The sequence below is a fragment of the Candoia aspera genome, chromosome 4, assembly GCF_035149785.1.
Source record: "Candoia aspera isolate rCanAsp1 chromosome 4, rCanAsp1.hap2, whole genome shotgun sequence".
NCBI classification, from domain to species: domain Eukaryota; kingdom Metazoa; phylum Chordata; class Lepidosauria; order Squamata; family Boidae; genus Candoia; species Candoia aspera.
The window spans coordinates 36,050,852-36,072,929 of record NC_086156.1 but is presented as its reverse complement, the minus strand read 5'-3'; the positions used below and the strand labels follow the sequence as shown (position 1 = coordinate 36,072,929).

Here is a 22,078-nt window from a genome sequence, read left to right as displayed (position 1 = left end):
GTATGGAGTATGGAGGAAATCAACTTCAGCTGTACCTCAGAGTTTTGCTGAACCTGATGCATGACTAGTTGGCCATGAAGCTATTGGGCTGTTTCTGCAGAGTTGTGGAAATCAGGATTCTTCTTCAGAATAGAGAAAACCAGTCAGTAATAGTTAAAGGCAGAACTTAAACCATTAATATGTCTGCAGAGATTGTGTTGCCTTCAGCAGCATACGAATCGTACAGATGAAAAATTATTTGAGGACAGGTAGGGTTATTTGTATTGATCACTTTCTGCTTCTACAGGTGAAGACTGCCCCATAGTGAAAATTGTAAGGAACAACTCTCCTGCTGCTTTTAGGAAAAAGAATGGATTAGCTTTGTTGGCAGAGAGGCTGTTTATTCAGACAGTAAAAATTGCTCTTACAGAAACATTTTATGTTGTTTTCAAATAGTTTGAAAGGACAAAATGTTTACAGATAATTTGCTGCATCAAAATCTCTTTCCTGTTGACCTACTTTCTGAGCAATGCTCATTCATGCCACCCAGTGGCATCTGCATGAATATTTTTGTGGAAAAATATGTACAGGGTATTTTAATTAAACTTAGAAATGTACAGTCTCTTAACAGCTTAATATAACTATAGCACATACTACAATCCTAAACAACCGAGAAGTTTTGTAAACCTATAAATAACCAAAATGAGTACAATCATTAAAATGAAACAAAACAAGAACTTCATTCAGGCATCACCAGTAGGAAGAAGGCTGCACAACAATTCTGGTCTGATCTTGGTGCCAGACAAATCACATGCTGATACAGCTACTGGTTGGGAGAAAGTACACAAATGATAATCTTATGTCGGGCACTAGGGATAAATTGCAAATTTTGCTGTTGGATTGCCCATTGCTGCCCAGCAGTTTCCCTGCTGGATCTGAGGAAAATGGACTTGAATTTGGTGTTATGGGGCCCTGAAGTTATTGCTCAGGATGACCTCAGTGTTCATCTGTGTTAATATGTTTCCTACTACAGATTAAGGTTACTATGATAACTAATCATTTTGGCCGGGTGAAGAGATTGAATTTAATTGTCCCCTTTTCACATGTTAATGGTTGCATTGCCTAAGGGGAAGAACTTGCCTGGACTTGTTTTAGTTTCAGTTTACCTTCTGTGTAGGCTTGCAGAGAATATGCAGCTGAGAGAGATCTCTCCTCCCAGCAAACAGCCTTTAAATATGTGTGTTTCCTGTAAATAAAATTATTTTTATAGAAATGCCTGGTGTGTGTCTTTTCTGATCTCTCCTGGGACAAAGGCTTTTCTAGCACTCTGCCAACAATCTGGGGGCCATGGATTTGGGACAGATCAAGATTTTACAGCCACTTCAATTGCCATAAGGCTATCTCTTCATGTGTAATGGGCTGTGAGAGTAACCTTGAGACAGGAGAAAGAAGCAAATATTTGTAGCTCAGGGTTGAACAGTGGAGTCCTTGGTGCTCTCTGAGCCTTGTTTTCTTGCAGACGTTTCATTGCCAGACTAGGCAACATCTTCAGTGAGAACAGGGAGAGGGCCTTGCTCTCTGTTTATATGCAGTGGCTTGCCCTGTTTGTGTTGGTGGGGGCGTTGCTCTCTCCTTGGGAGTTCTTTGATTGGGCTGTTGTTTGCCGTTCAAGGTCTGGACTACCTTAAAGGGCTGACATCATGTGATCAGCCTAAATTGCATGGCACAATAGTCTGCCTTATTTTTTTTTCAGTTGAACACATGGATAGTGACCTGAAGGTGAGGAGGAGGAGGAGGAGGAGGAGAGATTTCCATTTTGTTCTGAACAATGGCAAATATCCTCCCAGAGCAGGCAATCTGTTCCAGATTGTGTTCCAGATTGTGTGGTCTGGAACAACATGTCCAGAACACCTTGAATTGGTTCACATTTGGAGGATTTAGTTCTGAAACGGTCAAACTGTCCCCAGAATGGAATGGTCCAGAAGGAGGTTCAGCTTGGCCTGCAGAGAAATGGAATGTTCTGCAGTTCTTTGTAATGTTTTATCCTGGATCAATTCATTTTGCACATTTCTACCCACATTAGTGGGTGGAATACAGAGTGGCCGCACATGAATATGTTCATGCCTAAGCACCCACTCCTGTGCTGCGCCAATGCAGCTCTTTCATATAAATCTAAGTTGTTTTCAATAAATGGGGTAAGACAATGTGAAGAATGTTGGTAATGGTCAGCTCATGCTAATCTGATTGAACATAAGTTAGAGTCAATTATTGAGACTACTCTGTGCTAAAGCTTTCTTTTCCAGTTGCACTTTATCTTCATAGTATCCCCCACCAGAAATTTGGAGGATTATTGCTATAATAGTTGTGGTCTGGAATTCCTCACATGCCTTTTAACTATATATTAATGGCTGAGTTTATCCTCAGCCTTGGTTGCAACTCTGCTTTTTCTCTGACACAACACTTCATTCCATTTGTATTCATTCCTATTAATGCATGCAATATTAGTGAACCATACTTCTTTCAGTCCCACATTCTAATACTGCAAGTCTCACTGGGCTTATATCCTTATCCCAGGTGTTCTTATACTGTGGTCATGAGTCCCTGGGTAGTTGCAAGCAAATTTGGGAGGGGAGAACCACAGATCTTGCAGGGAAGGTTTACATGAAGCTGGAGTCCAGCCAGACTTGACTGTCACTCTGCATGAGCAATCTAGCTGTCCATTCGATTCTCCTGATTGTTTCAGTTGTCCCAGTAGCAACATCTGTCCAGTGTGGGGCTGGATTTCTGAGATCTCACAGGCCCACTGTTGACCATACTGTTCATTCATCCAGCCTATCCTCATCTTCTTTCCTTTGCTCAAATGCCTTCTCCTTTTCTCCTCAACTGGCAGAGCAGCAACCAAGGAACCCAGACTACTAGCAATCCATGCCACTCCTGGCCTTGTGAGCACCAACTTGGTGAAGTAAGATCCAAAATAACCCCAAACTTCCACTCAGTTCTTTTCTCTTTTTCCCCCCAGATTTTTAAATCCCACCTTTATTATTTTTATAAATAACTCAAGGCAGCAAACATACCTATTACTCCTTCCTCCTCCTATTTTCCCCACAATCACTACCCTCTGCAGTCGGTTGAGCTGAGAGAGAGTGACTGGCCCAAGGTCACCCAGCCAGCTTTCATGCCTAAGGCAGGACTAGAACTCTCTGTCTCCTGGTTTCTAGCCCAGCACCCTAACCATTAGACCAAACTGCTCCTTTCCATCTGTGCTGCTGCAATCACTGTCAGAACTCACATAGAAATGAATTGGAACAATGAAGGCCCTCCACCATTATCTGCAGACAAGCAAGTCACATATAAGAAAACAGCTGCCATATATATTGCATACACATGTCAAGGGGACTTCAGTTTGATCTAGTGGTTGCAGCAAGACCCAAGCGCAACAGACGTAGATTGATTCCAACCCATAAACCAGAACTCATACACAAGGAGTTCTTCTAAAAAAGGCTTCACTTCAATGGACCTAGCAGCTCTGCACCTGATTTAGAACAGCTAGAGATCACCACTGGATTACAGGAAGCTAGAGACAATAAAATCCAACGTTTATTATCAGTGTCAATGAGATTGCATTCTATATACTGTTGTTTCCAATAAGGGGAGAAATCATCATCTCTGGATTGCAGTTCAAAGTAACTGAAGAAACATTGTCCATTTTCAAGGCATGGAGTATGTTAACAAAATGAAAAAGATAAAACAAACCAGCAGGATGGCAGAATTCTGCAGATGTTACTTGTCATGGCTCTTATGATGTTACCCATTTGCCTTTTTTTTTGAAGCAGGAAGAATATGCTTAAATTAAGGATCCTGCTATAATGGAACATTTCATTGCATCTTGCAACAATACATTGTTATCGCCAATCCGAAAACATGCTTCAGAATATGGGAATTTTGTTTGCAGGACATATTTTAAAAGAAAGGAATATTATAAATTATCAAAACAAAATGATACATTCAGCCTACTGAGGGCAGGGTGAAGATCTAACAGTTTTGCTATATGTTACTTGATAGAGATTTACAGTATTGTATGCAAATCATACAAGTCAATTGCAGTTTATGCAGTGCTATTCCTAATTGCTTTATCATATTTTACCCAAGTCCCAAACAGTTTAGAATAGGAACAGAGATATGACACTGATCTGTAGTATATTTACATGAATAATCAGCTTCCCTGTAAAATACTGACTGTTATTTTTGCCTTGCTGCTCAAATCCCTGAGAATATGTAATTAACAGAGAAAGAATTAACTGATTTAAACCAGCCAGGGCTACCATTCATTTCATCGAAGTAAAGCAAGTCACATCCAAGCTTAGCGGTATTACAAGTTATCGTAGCTGCCTACACAAAACTTCCCTATTTAGTGGAAAACTGCATCTTTATTTTTCCAGTTCCCAATAGAAAGCTAACATTTCTCAGAATCAGAGAACAAAGGCATTTTTCATCACAAACCACATAATGTGACATACTGTATAACATACTCACTAGACATTACAATCACATAATTTGGCTTGATGAAAGCATGATGTCTAGAAATGGCAACATACCGTAATATGAACGATAACTTCACAGCATATATATTGTTGTGGGGTGACTGCCAGAATTTCATATTCACTGGAAAAGCAAGGTTTCTGATGATAAATGACATGACCCTTCATCAAGTAAGAAAACCATCTAGTTAAGAGAACATGACAGTAAAAGAATGCCTAGTGATAAGAAACAATAATAAAATGGTTTATATAAAACAATGGCAAAATATGACACACAACTAAAAGAGCAGGCTGACCTTAACCAGCATGTAGATGGGTGCATAGCTTGCAGCTCAAATTACATTCACTGTCACCACTACCAAACTGTCAAACAAGGCTGGCATGGTGGGTAAGCAAACAAAAAGAACCAAGCATGGAGAACAATGTATCGCCTGATCACGTCATCATTATGCTAAATTCTGCTCAGATATGCTTTGGTGTTGTCTTAAATGAGAAAACCCCAAGGTAGTCCAGGGGCCATTCTGGTAGAAGAGAGAAGGACCCACTGGTAAGATGGCACTTATGCTGATGGATTCCCCCAAACCAGCTTTGCCCCAAGGTGTCTGCAGAAAGCTTGTAGATCTCCCATTAGTGGTGCTCTGACAGATGAAGCAGAAATAGAACACTGGGTGGGGGAAGGGTGCTGAAAAGCTGATATATGACCTCCCCCCTGCCCCAAAGTCCTTAACTAAGACAGTCCCCAAGCTGGTGTAATTAATTCCCTCTCATGCCCCAATGGCAGGAAAAAGGAATGACAAGCTGGAAGGGGGATAAAATAAGGAAAAGCTATTTTCAGATACCTATTCTGGCCACTGAAAGTTAGCAGGGTTAAGGACTTGATGTCCATCCTTTTCTTCCATCTTGAAGCTCTACCCAATTATTCTATTAATTTCCATACTCAGTTTGGTTGTAGGCAGTGAACTAAATAAAGTAACTAGCCAGAGGTTCTTCACTTTGGATTTCACATGGTGAGAAAAAGAAAATTAAAAGATGCTCCCCTGCCCCAGCTTGAAATGCTGTTAACCGTCTATAACAGGGTTTCTCAACTTTAGCAACTTTAAGCAACTCCCAGAATTCCCCAGCCAGCAATACAATAATTCTATTGACCTGAAAACAGGTGTTTATGAATGACAGCACTTATGCCTAGCTAATTATATAATGTGCCTGAATTTTATTGATTTGCAATTTTTTACCCAAGTAGATCATCTGACATCTACTGTACATCCAGATACCAAATGTAGTTTTCTAATTCTAGAACTTCAAAAGTTTTCTTTGAAATTTTTAACAGCTCCCAATAATTTATATCCTAAAGATGCCAGAGTGCCCTAAGTTTGCTTTAATCATATTCATATAGATGACCCAGCAATGCCAGCTGAACAATTCTGGGAGTTGAAGTCCACATGTCTTAAATTTGCTAAGGCTGAGAAACACTGGTCCATAAAATCAAAGTTGGAAGGTAATTTCATAGTTTAGATATGAAAGTAATTTTGTGATTTTGTCTTTTTCTACTGAAACAAAAGCATTATTTTTGAGGGAATTAATAATATTTACAAGCAGGAAACTCCCCCAAGATAGAATATTAACAAAAATTATTTATAAAGTGCCTCAAGGTTCTAACTGCAGTACTGTACATTCAGTACAGAAAAATCTGTTTTCCTTTTTTCTTTTTTTAACATGGCCTCTTGACCTCAAGGAGAAACTATTTCTAAAAGAGCATGGGTATATAAATGGGTGATGGAAAAGATTTCATGCACCAATTGTTCACAAAATGACATGATAAGGCCATTGGCTAAATGTTTCTCTAATGAATTCCAAGCTTGCTACTTTGAATATTGAATATAAAAGCAGGATATAAATGCTTTAAAAAAAGAAATAATACAATAAGCCTCTGGATTTCCTGAGTCATCAGATCATTGCATTTCATCAAGATGGAAAAATACCATTTTCTACAATAATTCTATTGACCTGAATACAGGTGTTTATGAATGACAGCACTTCTGCCTAGCTAAATTATAGAATGTCCCTGAACTTTATAGATTTGCAATTTTTCACCCAACTAGATCATCACACATCTATATCCAGATACCAAATTTAGTTTTCTAATTCTAGAATTTCAAAAGTTTTCTTTGAAATTTCTAACAGCTCCTAATAATTTATATCCTAAAGATGCCAGAGTGCCTAAGTTTGCTTTGAGCACATTCATAAAGATGACCCAGCCTATATAGAATGCTAAAGGCTTCCCACTTTTATGGACTGATCACCAACCACTTAATTCTCATTCTGTTCTAAATCTAGTCCTTGTAATCCAGACTTGTTAGTGCTAGACAAGGACACAGAATGTAGGCTTCTAGTATGAAAACGGAAAACTCTGGCACTGCAGTTCTTACCAAGTTCTGCTCAATCCAAAGCAGGTCTGTTTGAGATTAGAGCACTTCTGCATTATATGATGTTAGGTATGTACTTCCAGTCCTAGAGCCCATGGGCATTTGGCTTTTGTGCTGGGAAGGACCAGGACCAACTATGGCACAGGGCAGAGAGTCAGAATCAACACTGACATATTTTTTTATGGTGTTTCTTGTGCAGAATTAAAACACCACTTTAGGACAGAAGACGTAAGAGTAATTAAGAGCTCATCTATCATTCCTGTAACCAGAATGGAGTTGATTCATTGCTGCAGCTCCCTTAATAGATACAGCTAACTGTTTCAAAATTCAGTGATGGACTCCGCAAAGGAAGGGAGAGCAACAGAGGTAGTTGTGATACTAATCACTTACAAGACAGACCCTACTTTGAATGGGATGTGTAACCTGGATATCCTGGCTGAGTTTTACAGTTACAGGTCTATCTTCTGTTCTTCACTGTGTTGGAATGAATGCTCCAGCAAGTTCTTCATATTGGAACCACTGCCATATTTGGCCTCTTATTCAGCAAATAAGCAACAGATCTACTCTGTTAGACTTTGCCATAAAAATAGGCAGAACCCAGCTAGATTATATAGCACCTTTGGATTTAAAACACAAAACAAGTATTTTTTAAAACTGTATATTAAAAAAAAAAAAAGATGAAGCATGGAGTCCTTTCCCAAGCATGGAACAAAACAGAAACAGATACAGCTTTCTGGGAAAAGAGCAATGTAGCTACATTGATGGACACGATCCCTGAATACGCAAAGCACTGTTCCGGCTAAGATCAGACCACTTCATCTGACTCCAGTCCATGTTCTTCATACAGTGCATCCAAGATGTTGAGCTGCTTTTCCATGGCTGGTAGGTAAATGTTAAGGTCCCGCTGCATTCCGATATAAAAAGCTTCTTCTTGATTATCACCTTCTCTAAGTGACAATGCAGACACAAAACCTTCGTATGTGGGAGATGCTTTTAGAGCTAGCTGCAAGGAAAAGGGGGAAAAAAGGAGGTCATCATGGTCTCTTCTAATTTCCACTTTATCATTTCCACTGGATGAAAGGCAAATGGAGAGAGAAGATATTTTTAGGTCTGCATAACAGTGAAATATTACTAAGGTGGATTCTTCAAGAGTGGCATCAGCTCTGTATAGAAGTCTACAATCTGAAGCCCCAGGGCCACATGTAGACCACGTGCTTCCAGTTGGCTTGAGCATCTGGCCTGCCTTCTACAGCTTGTTATCAAATGATAATGTTTAAAGCAGTGTTTCTCAACCTTGGCAACTTCAAGAAGGGTGGACTTCAACTCCCAGAATTCCCCAATCATCCATGCGGGGAGAATTCTGGGAGGTGAAGTCCACAAAGCTTGAAGTAGCCAAGGTTGAGAAACACTGCTTTAAAGTAACAGAAGGATGTAATTATTAAATACACAGGAATGAGTGTGTACGTATCAATCTATCACCCACCCAGGCAGAACATCTGTTTTGTAAGAAGAAAAGTCTGAGGCTCTCTCTTTCTTCCAACATTGCCTTCCAGGTTCTAGGTTTAAGGTTATTGCTGGCTGGGACAATGAGAGTTATATTTCAGCACAGCTGGATTTTCCCCCATTGGAAAAAGCTGTCATACAATGACTTACTTGCAGCTCCATCACCAAGAGTTCAGGAACTGAGAGATGTAGTTAGAGCTTAGCTTAAATATATGCAAACTAATCAGAGAGACTAGCAGTCTCTTCAACTAGCAGTCAGACTAGCAGTCAACTAACACTCTTCAACTAGCAGTCAGAAAACACGATGAAAACTCCTTAATCTCACGACACAGGGACAGACTCAACCATACTTTCAACTGGGAAACTGTGAGCATCCTAAACCAAGCCAAATCCAAAAACGCCAGGGAATTCCTGGAAGCTTGGCACTCAGACAAGTCAGCCATCAACAGGCACATAGAGATAAATAACATTTACATACCGTTCAAAACAGACAACAGAAAAACCAAAAGACCAGAACACCTCCTCATCAGCAATCAACACCCAGATATGCAAAGATTAACACTAGGATTAACACCAGATGAACAATCAAGCAGCACAATATATCCTAATCAAGGTACTATTAACTCAGTCAATCAACCAAGCAGCAAACAACAGCCCAATCAAGAAACTCCCAAGGAGAGAACAACACCCCCACCAACACAAGCAGGGCAAGCCACTACATATAAACAGAGAACAAGGCCCACTCCCTTTTCGCACTGAAAATGTTGCCTAGTCTGGCAATGAAACATCTGCAAGAAAACTACAAGGTTCAGAGAGCACCAAGGACTCCATATATGCAAACTGTTTTGCAGTCTCTATTTCCTAAATTCCTTTGAGTTTTACACTGTTCCTCCTCTGACATCAGCTTTTCAACACGGAGAGGCCACTAAGCTACAATGGCAGCACAGTAGTTGACCTAACAAGATAACATTTTTCAAACATGTTTTGTACTAATTGGTTCTCCTGGGATGCTTTTTAAAATGCAAAAGCGACAGAAGAATGTATTTCTAAGTTTTTCCAATCCTCACCCTCCCCACCACCAGAAGTCCATTATGTTTATCATCATCTTTCACATGAAAGAACAAAGAGAGCTGTCAATTTGATACTCAGAAGTTCTAAGGGAGAGAAGAAAGACAGGTCAACCCAGAGAACCCTCAAGACATCCATGGGTTTCTGTGCTTTTTGGTGAAGTGGTAGTATCACAGCAATAGCTAACAGCATTGCATATGAGTTAGAAAAATGATGCCACTTTTGTATCACTGTTTCAAAGGACAACCTTATTCCTAGCAAGTCCTTGAGCAATCTGAAGATTCCAAGAAGGCATGCCATTGCTATTTCCACATACAATGTGATCTTCTTTACAGGCAAAAATCAGAAAGCCAGAACACTTCAATGTTAATTCTAAGGTCCACAACTGTAACGTGTGGGATCTATCATGAGTTTGATACAGTCTTTTGACTAATCAGCAAAAATCTATTACTGCTACCGCTACTATCACAAAATGAAGAAACGTATTTGTATTTATCACAGTCATAATAGTCAGAGTGATCCAGGCTCAGAGACCAAGTAGGGGCATTTGGATGGGGTGACCACGTGCCCACTCAACCCCGTTCAAAAGTAGACAGTTGTGATCCTAAATACAACAAAAGATTTTAATAGGTTAAATGATGGTGCATTCATATTAATTTAAATAATTTTTTTAACTGGATCCATTCAGTTTATTCTGACCCATCACTATTTGGATCATAACCCTCAGCCCCCAAAGACAGCACATCTCTGGCCCAAAGAAAACTCCAGGGGCTCCAAAGGACCTGGAATAGATGCTCTAGAAGAGAGGATGGGGCAGGAGACAGCCTCAGATGTTCTTCCCATGAGACCTTTCATTCAGCAACAGACCCCTCAATTATGTTGGCCTATAGTTGGTGTGTTCAATATTTTCTCTACTAGAACCAATTCATGGGAAAAAAGAACTGCCACTGATGCTGCCAAAGGAAATATTTCCTGCCTGGCCAACAGGATCAGGGATTTGGAACTGGTGGATCATCTCCACCTTCACTCTTTGCTTTGGAAAGTGATGAGGACTCACCGCAAAAACACCTCGGACAACCCAGCCATGGTACTGTCGTAATGTTCTGCCATATGCATTATCTGCAAAGAGAAAGGAAAGCAGTTGGGTGGTACCGCATTCAGATCAGAAGCAGCCAAAAAGAAACAGAGATTTCTTCTTCATGCAAAAACTTTCTAAGCATGACATTTTTTCAAGTGTGAAAAATTAGGTTTGTTTTTCACTCTAAGCTTTGCTTCTTGCTTGGTACATGTAATCCAAGCAAAAGCAATGACAGGACAGATTTGTTTTTCTTTCCCAAAGTTCTGGCATTTGCAAGATTCCACAAAATATTCCGTACTTACTCAGCGCTGTCTGGATGTTTTTCTCGCCATTCCTTAGTTCTGTCAAGAACTCCTTCAAAAATTTTAAACCCCTGTTTGCAACAAACAAGGTATGTATTACCATCTCTCAAAACATTCCATTCATTTTACAAAGGAAGACAAAGTCAGGGTATGTGAGTGTCCCATAGCCAGGCCCTTTGCATCTCTGTGATTCAGTTTTAGGATGCTGCTTCAGTGCTTTTTGCATATGAATAGGAAGGTGCCTAACTTGCCTCCCAGCTCTGCAAATCCATATCTATGAATTCTGTACACAGGTAGTCCTTCACTTTGGTTAAAGAATGGTCTTTTCGTTTAATGACTGTTTGAAGTTATGATGGTGCTGGAAAAAGTGACTTAGGGCCAGTCCTCACACTTACAGTTGTCGCAGCGTCCCCGTAGTCACATGGCCAAAATTTGGGCACTTGGCAACCAGCGTGTATTTACTATGGTTGCTGTGTGATCACCTTTTGTGACCTTCCAGCCGGCTCCCAACAAGCAAAATCAATAGGGAGACACATGATTCACTTAACCATGAATTTTACGACTGTGGCAAAAAAAAAAGGTCATAAAATTGGGCATGGCTCATTTAACAACATCGCTTAGAACGGAAGTTCTGATCCCAATTGGGGTCGTAAGTCGAGGACTACCTGTATGTCAATTACTGCTGTTTTTGAAAACAAGCACTGATTATTAAATTGCAAATATTGGCAAGTAATTGTGATAAAAACAGTTACTATGATTAATTTCATCAAATGCATTGTCTCAACCAAACGAAAACAAACCTCCATGGAAAAAATCCCTAAAGAACAAACATTTGCTTCCAATTGCACAAATTGGTTCTTGTAAAATCAAGGGCATTTCTCCAGCTATTTCCAGGGTGTAAGAAAACTATGGCAAAATTATCAGGGAGCAGTGACATTTTTTGTTTTCTTAATTCATCGCATGAGGTGGCTGAAAGTTTTTTTCTTACTCTTAAAATGTTTCTGAAAGGATCTTGAATGTTTGCAGCAGAGCAAAGCTCTTTCTAGAATGCAGGCACTCTTTTTGAAAATGTTAAGAACAGTAAAGGCCAGTAGGTAAAGGTTTCCCTTGACATTAAGACCAGTCGTGTCCGACTCTAGGGGGCGGTGCTCATCTCCGTTTCAAAGCTGAAGAGCCGGCGTTTGTCCGTAGATGCTTCCTCTGTGGTCATGTGGCCGGCATGACTAAACGGAACACCATTACCTGCCCGTCGAAGCGGTACCTATTAATCTACTCACATTTGCATGTTTTCGAACTGCTAGGTTGGCAGGAGCTGGGACTAGCAACGGGAGCTCACCCCGTCACGTGGATTCAAACCACCGACCTTCCAATTGGCAAGCTCAGCAGCTCAGTGGTTTAACCCACAGCGCCACCGTGTCCCTTGTGAAAATTTGTTAATAAATCCAGCGTGCAGATTCAATGTCCCTATATTGTTCTATGCATGTGGTTATAAAATATCAGCAGTAAAGACCCCTTGGACACCTTGTACATTTAATAAGGTACAACTAAACACATTGTCCTGTAAAATTTCTTCACAGTGCTTCTACCCACAAGTGGCATTGAAACTTTACAAATCAAACCACCCTCTTGAATATTTGGGTACAGCAGTGAAAAAAAAAAAGACAAAATCTAGTCAGGGGACATCATGGCTTAAGTTTACAGCTGAATCTGAAAATCTGTAGTCTACTTTTAATTAGAAAATGGTTATCTCAGAAGGCTGAGATTTCACTTGCTCCTGCTGATCTGGTCTCAGGGCCATCCCTTCTCCTAACATGAAGCATGTGTTCCTAAGTTTTATAACATTCCCAGTGACTGGCCAGTCTGCAGTCTAAGGCTAATCATGATGCACAAGTCATATATTTTAATGTTTTTAAACATAAGTGATATCTTGACCCCACTTGATTTGCCTGTTGTCTGAGACGCCAATGTGACCCAAGTGCAATCGCTTGTTTTCTCCCATCCAAATTAAAAAGTAAACGTTTTTTATGAATTTTAGAGAAAAGGCAAGTCCCACTACTGGTTCACTACGGAAGCAATCTCAGTCACCCCCAAATCAGACAACTGACCTTTTAAGCCAGAGGAGGGCCTGTGTAGCAGAGTGTCGAATTTGGGCCACTTCGGTGCTCAATTCATGGAGGACAATTTTCTGAAGGGTACAGAACTCATCTTTGTTGGTTATGTATTTCTGATTTATTTTCTGAAAGGAGCAGAGATCCCAAACATATGTTTTAGACTTGTTAGCAAATGAAGAAAAAAATGTTTAAAGGCATAAACCTGTTGGTAACCTAACACCTTTACTTAATTTAATGGTGGGACTGAGAAATTCACAGTACTTGGATCTAAAGCAGGCAAGGGTGCATTGGATCCAGTGTGGGAACAGCCAACAGGTGCAGGTGGGTGCCATGTCAGATATGTAGCATTTCTGCCAAGCTCCAATCCTAATACTGCATCCCTCTAGACTCACAAGATCCAGGAGCTGGAGAAGTTCATTACAAAGAAGACAGGGTCTGAAGATTTTTAGCTCAGGAAAAAGCTAGTAAGAACATGACACAGCATACTGGAGAAAATAGAAAAAGAGCAGGGGTGTCCACGAAGGGTGTGTGTGTGGTAAAAAAAGATGGTGGCTGGGCCCGTGTGATTGAGGTCTTGCAGCTTTCTAATGTACAGTACATTGCAGGCATAATGTATATGAAAAAGGGGTGGAGCTTCAGTTGTGTGGCCACCATCTTGACTCTTTTGACACTTTCTGGGATACCCCCTGATAAGGAGTGAACAAGGCTGCTGCTTGTAATTTTAACTCATGATCTTCACTATGTATTGTACTATATTATTGTATTATAGTATTAATATGTTCAGGGATTATTTTGTGTTATGATTGTTGAACTGGCCACTTTTCATGGCCTCCAGCTATGCAAAGTCATGCAGAATCATGCTAACATTAGGGGAAACATCTGGTTGGTCAGTATGTGAAAAAGTTTTTTTTTTTAGATTTTTTAAATCCTGCCTTTATTATTTTTATAAATAACTCAAGGCAGCGAACATACCTAATATTCCTTCCTCCTCCTATTTAACCTTCTAATCTGACCCAATAGGAAATATTCTATGTTTAGGGCATAAAATTCATAGGCCAAAGTCTACTTCATTGGGTGCATTAAATACATCAAGAACATGTAAGCTATGCATACACATTATTTTGGAGTGAACTTTATATAGGAATGATGTTACATATGAATATATTGTGGATTTGTGGCTCCAGCACAGCTGAATTTGTTATACATATTAAATCAGCCTTCCTCAACCAGATGCCCTCCAAATAAATTGGGTTATCTCTCCAGTTATCCCATGAGATTTGTTTTTTAAAAATAAGAGTGTTCTTCATACTGTACATTGCATAAGTAATTGCTATTCATTAAGTCTGATGCTTACTTTGTCTTGTAAGTATCAGATTGCCCAAAGCCCAATTACATTTTAATAAAGGATAAAGACTGAAGTAATATAGTCAATCATCATTGCAAGTAGCATCCCACTGAATTTATATAATCCCCAAGTTATTCTGCCCAAATGGATTATATTCTCTTAAACTCTTAAATACTGTACAGTATGCAATTCAGCTGGAGATTTGTTCCAGCAGTGGTTTTTCTCCTTCTCTGAAAGGCCTTGGGCAGAGGAGAATATTTCTGCATCTATTCTTCTTTGAAAAAGGCTAAATGGCGACCAGCAGATTAAAAACTAAGTCCTACAAGGACAGACAGAGATAATGGAGTATATTTCAGCCTTGAGGAAAGGTAACAGAAGAGCCTTCTACAGGCAACAATTGTCCTTGCAAGTCTCCATTTTTGGACTTTGAGAAGTTTTAGAGTTAACTGGCTCAGCTTTCAATCCAGATGAAACACTTCTGCAGCATCTCCTCTGGAGCTGCAGGGCAAGGTGGCTTCCCATTGGCAGGATTCATCTTTGTCAAGATTTCCACCTCTCTTCAGAAGCCAAGGTGCCATGGCTTCTCCCTGGCTCCTTTCCTGTCCCATAGTGGCTGGCTCCTGCTCCCCGCTCCCTTTTTTTTTTTACTTCCGTTGCCACAAAAGGTTGATGGTGCATGGAAAAGAACTGGGATGGGACTAGAACACGCTGCCTCCTGATTTGGGTTCTCCCACTGGCCTGTTGAAACAAGCAATTTATGGACCCTCATATGACAGTGTGAGAAGCTGCTTTGCATTAAAGTGGCAAAACCAGCAGCCCAGAAAGTAAATGTAGAAAGGCCCTGTGAGGGGATACAAAAGCTCTCTTTAAGCATGTCCATGAAGGGTTGCCATATAAAACAAAGCTATAGCCTATTTTTCTAGTGTCTAAGTATGTAAAACATGGGAGAATAATCTGAAGTTACAGGAAGGCAGATTCCAATTAATGTTACAAAAACCTGCCCAATATTAAGAGCAGTTTGATCATGGAACTAAATCCCTGGGAGGTGGTAGGCTCTCCTTGGCTGGACATTTTCCAGGAGACGATGAACAGAGCTTTGCCAGGGTTACTTTACTTTCAACTCCAGGACATGATAGTCTAAATGCTTCCTTTCAGCTCTATGATGCTATGAAAGTCAGTATGAAAGAGAGCCAGTTTGATCTAGTGGTTAAGGTGCTGGGCTAGAAACCAGGAGTCTGTGAGTTCTAGTTCTGCCTTAGGCATGAAAGCCGGCTGGATGACCTTGGACCAGTCACTCTCTCTCTCAGCCCAACTCACCTTACAGGGTCCCTGTTATGGGGAAAATAGGAGGAGGAAGGAGTATTTGCTATGTTCACCACCTTGAATTATTTATAAAAAAAATAAAGGTGGGATAAAAAATTAAATTAAATTAAAAGGTCAGGATATCTTTGGTCACTGAATGTTAAACTGAATCTATTACCTTTATGTTTCCTTCAAAATCCATTTTAACAGGAGCAAAGACTGTTGGTCCAAGTTTGTCTAGAAGAAAGAAAACATTGTCTTTTTCAAGAGTTTGGATGCCTCAATGTCCCCTTTAATTGCCATCTATAAAATCCTGACTTTGCACAAAAGAGCAGGTAGGGTATCATTCTTGGGCCACATCTGGTATTCCACAAGTGAAATTCTACTTGTGCATCAGAACTTTTCTTCTCCCTCCTCCCCTGTGCAGACAGGTGGAGGGAGAATTATTTTTGCTGCCACATGTTGTCTCCCCAAACAAAGAGACATCATGGAATAGAACTCATCTGATTTTCTGATATCATAAATCTTCTGGCCTGCTTCTTCTTTCCAAAACTCTGTATGACATCATTGTTCTCAAATTCAATGATCTCATTCTTTTAAAGAATGTATCAGAGAAAATGATTTTTGTTAAAGAAACTTTCCCCCCCCAAATGGTCCTAAAGTTGTGTTGGATGCAAAGTATTGACCCCAGGTTCAGGCATAACTTTTGAGAACTGTACAGGTAGTCCTCACTTAATGACAGTAATTGAGATGGGAATTTTCATTACTAAGCAATGCAGTTGTAAAGCGCAATGTCACATGACCCCATTGCTTAGCAATGGAAATTCCAGCACTTCCAGTTGCCGTTGTTAAGCAAATTCTGTGACGTTGTTAAGCACAATGTCATGTGGTTGCCATTTGTGACCTCCTGCTGGCTTCCCCATTGACTTTGCTTGTTAGAAGCTGGCAAAGAAGGTCGAAAATGGCAATCACGTGACTGTGGGATGCTGAGATGTTGTAACTGCGAGCGGGCGCCAAGTGCCTGGATCATGATTATGTTACTGTGGGGATACTGCAACCGTTGTATGTATGAGGACAAGTTGTAAGTATCACTCATTCAGTCCTGTTGTAAGTTCAAACGGTTGCCAAACAAGTTGTTGTTAAGCGAGAACCACCTGTAATGATAAGTTACAGGACTGAAATCTGTCTCAGGTTCTAAAAAGGCAGTTTAAAAGTCATCATACACATTCACTGTTCAGTAAGATGCTTGAATTGGCTTATGGTCTTTATAAGATATTTTTAACTGTTTCATCATAAATATCTGAAGCATCTCATTGGCTTTCCCCACTGGCAGCTGAGGGGAAGTGTCTTTATGATAAAACTTAGCATGCTTTGCAGGCTTCCTAGAGCAATGGCTTTAGAAATTCCAAGGGCACTACACAAGTTTAGAGCCATTTGGAAAGGCAGGCCACTGTTACGATAGTTCATAAAATTCTCCCTATAAACCTCAAGCTAAAGTAATAGAGATGTGTAAGCAATCAAATCTGGTCAAAATGCAAAATATTTAGCAGTTTCTAAATTACACTCTGAAATAATTTCTTGAAGTCAACCTTTCAGGCAAGTCAAGATCATGGTGCTATGGATCTTGATCTGTTTCATGCCTGGATAGAAGGCCAGCATCCAAAGAAACCATTATGGAGAAAACGGAGTTCCATGAAAATAAAGCAAGAGCCAGATGAAATGCAAGTAATGAAACATTTGCATAGAGCTCTATGTGTCTATTCCAGTCCCAAGGAAATGGATAAAAAACTGCCTCTTTTCCCTAATGAAGTTATTTTATCTCACCCAAGTATGCCCTTACTCTACAGTAGGCTACATGTAACCTTCAACTTTTTGACCATGTACTTTTGTTTAAGGCTCATTTCAGATATCATACATGCCAAGATATCCTTCAGGAAAAAAAATCTGCTGTCACCTGCCTAAAAAACCCCCTTTAATTAAGCTTATTATTCTCATTCTCAAGAACCAATGCCACCAATGCCTCCAACCCACAGCTTCTCAAATCATTCTCTATTTTCCTGTCTATCATAAAAAGGAAAGATATACTTCGGTTACCGAATTCCTCTGGAAGAGCCTAGTGCCACCAGCTGACACTGAAGATAACTAAGGACCACCCATCTACAAATTACAGAATCTGTTCTATGACCCAGTATTTCATTTTATCCACTCAAAGTTGCCCAAACAGAGATATTCATATACAGTAATTGTTATGGAGAAAACCAGCAATCATACTTACCCAAGACTGGAACTATTTCGTAACAAGAGTTCAGAAATTCTTCTGTTGGTATTCCTCCATCCTCAAAAAGCTTGATATCACTAAAACTTTGGAGAAGAATGCAAACAGAACATGGAGAATCCCTAAGTCAATTCTGAGATAGTGACAAAAATAATTCCACCCTGAATCCTGTTTCAAAACCAACGGTAAATATTTACTAGTTTTTCCTGTCGTAAACTATATTAAGCAAGCGTATAACTGGCAAATTCAGTGTATATTGATGCTGCTCTGGACTGAATTCCATTAATTAAGGGTTTGGGGGGCATGCTTCACCCAGGTGGCACATTACCTATAGTTCATAGCACTGAAGAAAGTAGGAATGTCTGTTGATCTGTTTACAGCTTCTACTAAAGGCTCTAGAGGTTTGTTGTCTTGATTGTTCTCTTGTGGCAGCAGCTTGTTTTCTCCATCTTTACTGTGGCCACCTTAGGTTTAAAGAAACAAAAATCTTTACATGGTACGGAGACTAACTGTGGAAAATATGACTTACAATAATTTTAGTATTAGAAAGACCAGAGTGGATTCTGTATGCGCAGTATCTGGGCAGCAAAGCTGGAGATGCATTATCATTTATTTCGTTTGCAATCCATAAATAATTTTTCAAACAATAGGAGAATAAACAACAAACCAAACTTCAGCAGCATCTATACCCTTATACTCTACTTCAACTCTCTAGTGCCTCCCTCCCTTGGAGATAATCTCTTGAGAACATCACATCTCTCATGTACATGCACTCACTCAGAGCTATCTAACCCCATATTTTCTTTGGTTATATACAGAGAGGGATGATACATCTCTTCACAAATACATATCTACCCATTCAACTCTCTCTCATCCCTCCTTCTACTTTTCGCCTTCAGATGTTGCCCTATCAGCCTCTCATGATCTGGCACTAGCAGGAGAGCCAGAGAGTGAAAAGCACATTGTAAGATATGATACAGTGCTTTAATTGGCCCTCTTCAAGGTTGAACTCACACATATACTGTACCAAACTCAGAATTCTGTTATGGCTAGATATGAAAGAATTCCTTCATAGATCCTCCTGAGAACAAATAGGGCCCTTTCTCTGAAGAATTGTGTTCATTTTCTAAACTCTCCTTGATTGATGGGTTGATTAGATTTATCCCTGCCTCAACCCTTAATAGACTCTAGGGAGTTACAGAGAATATATTTATAAAAATATTGACTACCAGGGCAGTACATAACAGGTTTTGTCCTGTTTGGGACCCATCAGGCATATGTAGCCATATGTAGCCAAAGATCGATCAATCGATCGTTCTATCTATGTATCATTTTTATTAAAGATTTTAAAAAGGAAGATAAAAAGTAATATAAACTAGTGTAAAGTAAGGAAAAGAAAAAGAAATCAAAGACAAAGCTAAAAGTGCAAGAAAAAAATAAAAGAAAAATAGAAAAGAAAGAAAAAAGATATGAAGAAGTAGCTTCCAACCTTCTTCAGAGTAGATATCATTATAAGTTTATCTCTTGTTGTATGGTTACAACATAACTCTCTTCTTTCTAGAATCTATCCTGTTTAATCATCAAAACCATAAATCATAAGTTCATTTTCTTCTGTTTTACCCAAAAAGTCCATAAGGGATTTCCAGACACCAATAAACATAGATACTGTCTTTTCTCTAATCAAAGGAATTAATTTAACCATCTCAGCAAGTTCCATCATCTTCACCAACCATTCCTCCATTGTGGGTAGTGCTGAATCTTTCCATCTTTGTGCAAACAATAATCTTGCTGCAGTTATCACGTACAAAAACAAAGTTCCATGACTTTTTCCCAACTGTTTGTTCATCAATCCCAAAAGGAAAACCTCTGGCCTTAATTGTATATTAATCTTTAAAATCCTCTGAATCAGTGTGTGTATCTGAATCCAGAATTTTCTAGCTTCTTACATGTCAACCAAACATGATAAAATGTCCCTTCTTGATGTTTACATTTCCAACATAAATTTGAAGTGCCTTTATACATTCTAGACAATTTCTCTGGTGACATATTCCAAGGGTAGATCATTTTTATAAAAAATCTCTAAGATTATAACATAAGTGTAAATACTGTGGACAGCTAAGAAAACAAACAAATGGATCATCAATCTAGAGTTCTCACTCAAGGCACAAATGACCAGGCTTAAATCATCCTACTTTGGACACATTATCTGAAGACCTGTTTTTTTTTTTAGAGAAGGCTCTAATCCTGGGAAAGGTGGAAAGAAAGAGAAGAAGAGAGCAACTAGCAGCAAGACTCAGTTACAGTGGCAATGAGTGCACCGTTGGAAGGCCTGAAAGAACAGGTTAGTGACAGATCATCACGGAGAAAAACTGTTTATCTGGTCGCTAAGGGTTCAACAATGACTTGATGGTACATAATCAATTAAATCAATATAACTTTGAATGAATACCTTTATGTTTTTCAGTTTGTCTGGGGGGTTTTGCGGTGCCTTCAAGTCACTCTACACTCCTGGCAACTGCCTAGACAAGTCTATGTAGTTTTCTTGGCAGCCTTTTCAGAAGTTTGCCATTGCCCTGTTGCTAGGACTGAGAGATAATTACTGGGCCAAAGTCATCCAGCTGGCTTCATGCCTAAGGCAGAACTGGAACTCACAGTCTCCCGGTTTCTAGCCTGGCGTCTTTAACCACTACACCAAACTGGCTCTCTTCTATATATTTACCCCAGTATTTTTCTTACCTTCCATTTCGCTCATCTTCAGGGGTACAGGGGTTGGTTTCGCAATTAGAGATTTTTCAAGAAGGGTGATATTTTTATAAATAGATCCATTTTCACAGTTCTTTAGTTCCATCTTCCTGGGAAGAAAGTAAAAAAGGGAGAGCCAAATTAATGTTTAATACTTGGCTTATATAATGTTCTCATCTCTCCTTCTATTTTTATGCATAATACTAGATTTTTGAACAGAGTTCACTTTTCTGATCCAGCAGCTGCATCTGCATCTTTAGAAACTCTCACAATCGGCTATCTGGTTGGAGTTCATTCTTCTCCCAACCTAACAACTGAAGAACGAGATTTTATCTTTTAAAACATAAATACATATAAATTAAATAAATTAAATACATATAAACACAGACATATAAATTGTAGTTGTTTAGCATATGACCCTTCGACTTGGAATACAGACACTGGAAGCACATGGCTCTATAGGTGCTGTGTGGATTTTATAGCATGTTAATACGTATTTACTTATTTATCTTTTAAATAAGGGTACAGCAATGTAAGACAAGTTCTTTGGATGGATTTGGGCCTAAATTCAATATTTTTGTATAGACAGAGTTCAAAAGGAGCAGAGACCTCTGGTCATTTAAAAAAAGAAGGAAAGAAAGTTGGAAGGAACTTGTGGCCTTCCAGATGTTGTTTGGTATCTCGAGAGCTTTTAGTAATCTCACTTGATTAAAACATATATAAGAAAAACAGCGCTCTTTGCAATTGCTTCTCCCTGCTATTACTAACAGTGATATAGGGCTGGGTTCACCACAAAAAGATTAGATACTGAGAAACTCGGCAACCGAATGAAACAAAAATAAGTTGTACCTTTCTGTTACACTGCGGCTAAGTATGGCAGGAAGTTTCAGCTGCAAGAAAAAAAAAGATTGGCTATGAGTTCACAGCACTGGCAACATTCTTCAGGGTTCAGTGCTCTACCCTAAGTACATCGAAATATAGAAAAAATTAAAACACAATGTTATATATAAGCACTATAATACTCCAATTAATTTAGTCTAATGAATAAACAGGAAATAACTAAGCTAAACAAACCTAAAATTCATGTTAATGGCACACTACATATCAATAGCAATCTTCAGCTGTCATAAGTCAAGAAGAAAAGACAAAGACATCGCATATAAATAAAATATTAATTCTGGAATATAGGACTATAATGGTCTGGGTAGACCTTACAACACCAAATATTTGTTGAGAGGCATAGACAAGTTTACTGCAGGGCCCTTTTTATCTCAATTATTTTGTTTTCCAGTTTGGAATATTGTACTGCTCCCTATGTTTTGCTTATATTTTTAATGTCTAACAATGATATGCCTTTGATTTTCTCAATATGATTTCTTTTATCTTGTGCCCTGCTTTAAAGATTGAGAGAT

The 22,078-nt window shown here is 39.3% G+C and overlaps 1 protein-coding gene across 2 annotated transcripts in view; it reads right to left on the bottom strand.

Annotated features, from left to right (window-relative positions):
* Positions 1-3,556: 3,556 nt before the first annotated feature.
* Positions 3,557-22,078, bottom strand: part of PLEKHA8 (pleckstrin homology domain containing A8) — a 34,093-nt gene continuing 15,571 nt past the window's right edge. For both annotated transcript variants that reach the window (XM_063303834.1, XM_063303835.1), the window contains exons 6-14: positions 21,516-21,556; positions 20,661-20,776; positions 18,253-18,388; positions 17,925-18,010; positions 15,828-15,886; positions 12,997-13,127; positions 10,892-10,962; positions 10,569-10,630; positions 3,557-7,943 (exon numbers count right to left, since the gene is read on the bottom strand). In XM_063303834.1, coding sequence (XP_063159904.1) covers positions 7,746-7,943; positions 10,569-10,630; positions 10,892-10,962; positions 12,997-13,127; positions 15,828-15,886; positions 17,925-18,010; positions 18,253-18,388; positions 20,661-20,776; positions 21,516-21,556 — 900 coding nt within the window. In that variant the 3' untranslated portion in view covers positions 3,557-7,745. The remainder of the gene's footprint in view (positions 7,944-10,568; positions 10,631-10,891; positions 10,963-12,996; positions 13,128-15,827; positions 15,887-17,924; positions 18,011-18,252; positions 18,389-20,660; positions 20,777-21,515; positions 21,557-22,078) is intronic.